General features: G+C 43.3%; 1 protein-coding gene across 3 annotated transcripts in view; it reads right to left on the minus strand.

The window, feature by feature from the left end:
• hspa12b (heat shock protein 12B) overlaps nucleotides 1-5,000 on the minus strand; it is a 30,820-nt gene that overhangs the window by 10,264 nt on the left and 15,556 nt on the right. For all 3 annotated transcript variants that reach the window (XM_080452092.1, XM_080452094.1, XM_080452093.1), the window contains one exon: nucleotides 2,438-2,615. In XM_080452092.1, the coding sequence (XP_080308218.1) occupies nucleotides 2,438-2,615 (178 nt within the window). The remainder of the gene's footprint in view (nucleotides 1-2,437; nucleotides 2,616-5,000) is intronic.

The raw sequence follows: 5,000 nt of genomic DNA on the forward strand, positions 1-5,000 counted from the left end.
GTGTGTGTGTGTGTGTGTGTGTTGGGGGGGGGTCTATGCATGTAGGTGCCTGCAGGACTTTTTCCTCCTCCTTTCCCTCATCTGAATCCTTTGTTACACCCCCATCTCCAACTGCCCACTGGGAAAGACAAAGGCAATCTGCTCTATTTTCTAAGTCCATTCAAGGTAGGAGGATTTTATATTGCATTTCAAAGTTTCAACTGTAACTGCAAACACAGAAGGAAGAAGCGCACACCTGTGTTGATGAGGTGCTGGCCACGGCAGGTAACAGTATTGACAAAGGATGAGGCCGCACAGCTCTTAGCCACGATGCAAAATGTTTATTTTAAAATGAAACCGACGTTTCGACAGTGAAGTCTTCCTCAGGGTTTTCAACTGTTGCCAAGCACTGTGTGTGATCAAACTGTCCAATGCAAAGTGTCATGGAAACACTGGTACTAGGATTTTCTCTCTCAGGCTGACACTGAAAGACTGATGCATGCTTTCATCACTAGCAGGCTAGACCACTGTAACTCTCTCCTGGCTGGTCTGCCAAAGAAATCAACTGGTCATGCAGGTAGAATTCTGCAGCATGAGTCCTCGCCAAGACTAGATGAAAGGCACAAATCACACCAATGGTCTTAAGACCATTGCACTGGTTACCGTTCACCTTCCCAATAGATTTTTAGATAATTTTACTATAATATAAATCAGTCCATAGTCATACACATGAGTACATTTCAGGAATGCTCATTAGTCATAAGATATACACCAAGTAGATCTCTGAGGTCCTCTGGCACTGAACAGTTGAAAGTCACTGAACAAATCAGGACCACCAAGAGACATGGAGAGGCAGATTTGAGTTTTTATGCCCCCAGCCTCTGGAATACCCCGCCAGAGCCAGAGAATCTCAAAATGGCTGAAATGGTAGACACTTTTATGCAAGATCTTAAGACGTATTTATTCAGTGCTGCTTATGTTAGTGATTCATTCTATAATTATTGTAATTTGTGTCCTTGCTTTTATACAGTTTTTCCGTTTCATGCTCATTTTATGGTTGTTTTAAGGATCTTTATTTGTGATTATAAATTACTTCAAAATACTACTCTCTGCTACAAGGCCCTCAAAATGTTTGCCTAAATGTCCAGAATAAGGTCACTAGGGGCCATGTGGTCAAAGTCAAGTTTGTCAATATTAGCAAAACAAAGGGTTGATTTTGGACAATGGCTACATTAAAATGCCTCAGTGTATCTACTCTATTCATCTCTCACTCTGCCTTTGTTTTACGTGAAACATATGGCCCTGGCTCTCTGTTAAACAAACTCCCCCCCTACCCCCCCCCCCACCCCCCCCCCCCCCCCCCCCCACACACACACACACACACACACACACCACACACACACACACACACACATACACACACACACAGTCATCTGAGGTGAAACCACTGCGCTGCCGCTATCCGAATACAAATCTCAACCTCCAACTCTACAGTACAGTACCTTTTTTGAACACACACACACACACACACACACACACACACACACACACACACACACACACACACACACACACACACACACACACACACACACACACACACACACACACACACTTTCACTCTATACACACTTGCATCAAGGCACCACGCACGCACGCACGCACGCACGCACGCACGCACGCACGCATGCACGCACGCACGCACGCACGCACGCACGCACGCACGCACACACGCGCACGCACGCACACCCACACCCGCGCACGCACGCACACACACACACACACACACACACACACACACACACACACACACACACACACACACACACACACACACACACACACACACACGCGCAATCATGTACCAACTCATCCTCTGCAAAACCACAGTTCCCAAAAGAAATCAAAGCAAAGCAAAGCATTTCCGGGAACTCCAGTGTGGTTACGGGCTTATTTTAATGTATGACAATAGAGCACACACATGCACGCGCACACACGTTTGTATTACTATACTGTACTTGTGAGGACGGGCTAAGGTGGAGCCAAAAAAAATCTGATCACACAAGCTCACAAGCTTGTAGATTAGCTATTTTTCGGTGTGTGACACCGGTGTGCAACTAATTATAAACCAGGCATAACTCTATGGTACAGTCGACAAATCTATTTCTAAACCCTAAAACAATCATTTTCTCTTGAGAGGACCAGGTAAATGGTCCTCACAATGCCAATTTCTCAAATTGTACTATACTTGTGGGGCAAGCACACACACACACACACACACACACACACACACACACACACACACACACACACACACACACACACACACACACACACACACACACACACACACACACACACACACACACACACACACACACACAGACACACACACACACACACACACACACACACACACACACACACAGTCTCTCTCTCTCGTTCTCCCTATATATACCTTGTCTAAAACTGGAGTCAAACGGGCGGGAGCCATCTGGGTCCAAGCCATTTGTGCTTGGCCGCAGGCTGAGGTCAATCACCTGGTGGAGGCGGAGTTTGCGGCAGTAGATGGAGGCAGCTTCGGGTTCCAGAGCGATGAGGAGCTGCTCCGGACAATCTGGCGACACTAGACCTGCCTACAGACAGACAGACAGACAGACAGTGAGGTTCCTGCATAAAAAACAACAACACCTCTCTCCCATAGCGAGACATAGAGTGGAGTATTGAATATAGAACAACATTTATCGTGTCAACAGTGTAGAATGCAGCAGAGCAAATTCATCACTTTGCAAGTCCAAAACATGTTACCACTATTCCAGTGGAAACACGTCCCAGACTCTTCTACCTTCTGGCTCCCAAACTGTGGAACAAACTCCCCTTTGCCGTTAGAACTGCAGACTCACTCCCAATCTTCTGCCATAATCTGAAGACTCACCTCTTCAGACTCCACCTTAGCCCGTAGCACTTGCCCTAGCCTTGACGACCTTGCAGGCTTATGCAAAGGCTAAAATGTAATTTAGATAGCATATTATGTAGACAGATGCCAGATTCATTTGTAGACGTGGCATCCTATAGTATGTATAGTTTCAATGTACAGATTATTGATTTTTTTATATTATACTGTTTAGACTTATGATGGGTTCTTGGTTTACCTTCCTAGATGACTATTTCTATGCATTTGATGTATCAATCGCTCTGGATTAAGCGTGTCTACTAAATTGTAAATTGAAACAAGGCATATACTGTAGCTTATAGTATGACTTACGTATTACATAGTAAAAGTATCAAGTATATTTGTGACCCCACCGCCCCATTTTAATGATATACTGTATTCGTCAGTGTCCAGCCGGGACCAGATAACTCCATTTTCAGTTTTTTTTTTTTTTCATAAATCAACGCTATTGAACCCCCTCTACATCTGTGTACATTTTTTTTTAATAATAACATATGAAAAGTATTAAAAAGCGCTTCTGACGAAAACTCCTAACTCCATTGGACCCTCAAACTGTCCGTCAAAAACAAACAACTCCCCCCTCCTCTCAGGCTCTCGAGAAGCTCTGCTCTGTATGAGGCAGACAGGGAGAAGATTTTTCAATGCTTTTGGGAGAACATAAACTGGGAAGAGAAGAGAATGTATGTGCAAGGTTTGATAGCTGTCACCCCAGTAAAGAGGAGAAAGGTGTCTTCACAAAGGTCATCTGCTCGTGTTTTCTTTTTAAATGTTAATGGACAGAGAATGAGTGTGTGCAGGAGTTTGTTTCAAACATCTCCAAGAGCTCAAGGAGATCATGCCAAAAGACTTTCACAGCTTTTATGACAATCTAAAGCACTAAGAAACACCCACCACACACACGCAACACACAACACACAACAGTGTGATAATAAAATGTTGATAGGTATATGATAGGTAAATTCAACTGTGGTTGTTATTGTTAGTGCAGTAGGCTACAGATTTGACAGATTCTATTTTTCATGAATGTATTTTGTATTTATATGCCATTTATTTATTGTTGGTGTGCCATGATCGCTTTTGTTAAATACATGATTGAGTATTGAGGCAGAATTGTTTGTTGCACTCAACTGTAGAAGAACAACAGTGGTAACAGTTAGATCCATGGTTGTTTACAATTAAGTTAATTACAGTTAAAATAAAAGTTGTTTAAGTACAGAATTCATGATGGCGCTCACCATAAATAGCTGATCTCCAAGCTCACAATGCGTTGTGATGTGTTGTGAGCTTTGAGATCCATTGCCAGCTGTTCTTATCAATGATGGACAAAACCTCCTAACTCCACTTGCACTGGATTTGGGTAAAGTGGTGATAATATAATGACACATGCAAGTACAGATAATATATGAAGTCACAATACCAAGTTTGATGAGGCAGTATTGCTTTGTTTTAAAAATATACGGTTTTCTTCATTTTCTGAAAATTGATATTTTGTTTTTCATTTCCTGAACAATTACCATTTTGGATTTAGCTGGTTCCGGCCGAACAGCAGAGATATAGACTTTAGTCTTAACAAGTCTCAAGTCATTCGTGAGACAAGGTCAAGATCAAGAGAAGGTATTTTACTGATTTCAAGCTTCCAAAGATGCAATAGCTGAGTGCACTCGAGTTCACTAGACTCAAATCGTTGTGGTGGTGGTGTGATAGAAGAAGAGTTCAAGAAAGAAAGAAAGACAGACAGGCCATTAGCACAGCCGAGGAACGTATCAACACGGAGGAGAAACATAAACAATGTGTGTAACGTAGAGGAGAGGAGAGCGGGAGTGACGTATGTTGATGACCTCGCTTCTCCACCGGGATGTAAGCAGATCAGATGATGAAAGGGAACTTAGTGGGGGAAGAGGGGGGAGGGAGGAGCCAAGGAATACAAGATGAGAGAAACAGGAGAGTAGAGTAGAGGAGAGGAGAGGAGGGGAGAACTTAATGGGAAGTAGCTTGTGTGTGTGTGTGTGTGTGTGTGTGTGTGTGTGTGTGTGTGTGTGTGTGTGTGTGTGTGTGTGTGTGTGTGTGT

The sequence above is a fragment of the Gymnoscopelus braueri genome (assembly GCF_963280865.1).
Source record: "Gymnoscopelus braueri genome assembly, chromosome: 15".
Lineage (NCBI taxonomy): Eukaryota > Metazoa > Chordata > Actinopteri > Myctophiformes > Myctophidae > Gymnoscopelus > Gymnoscopelus braueri.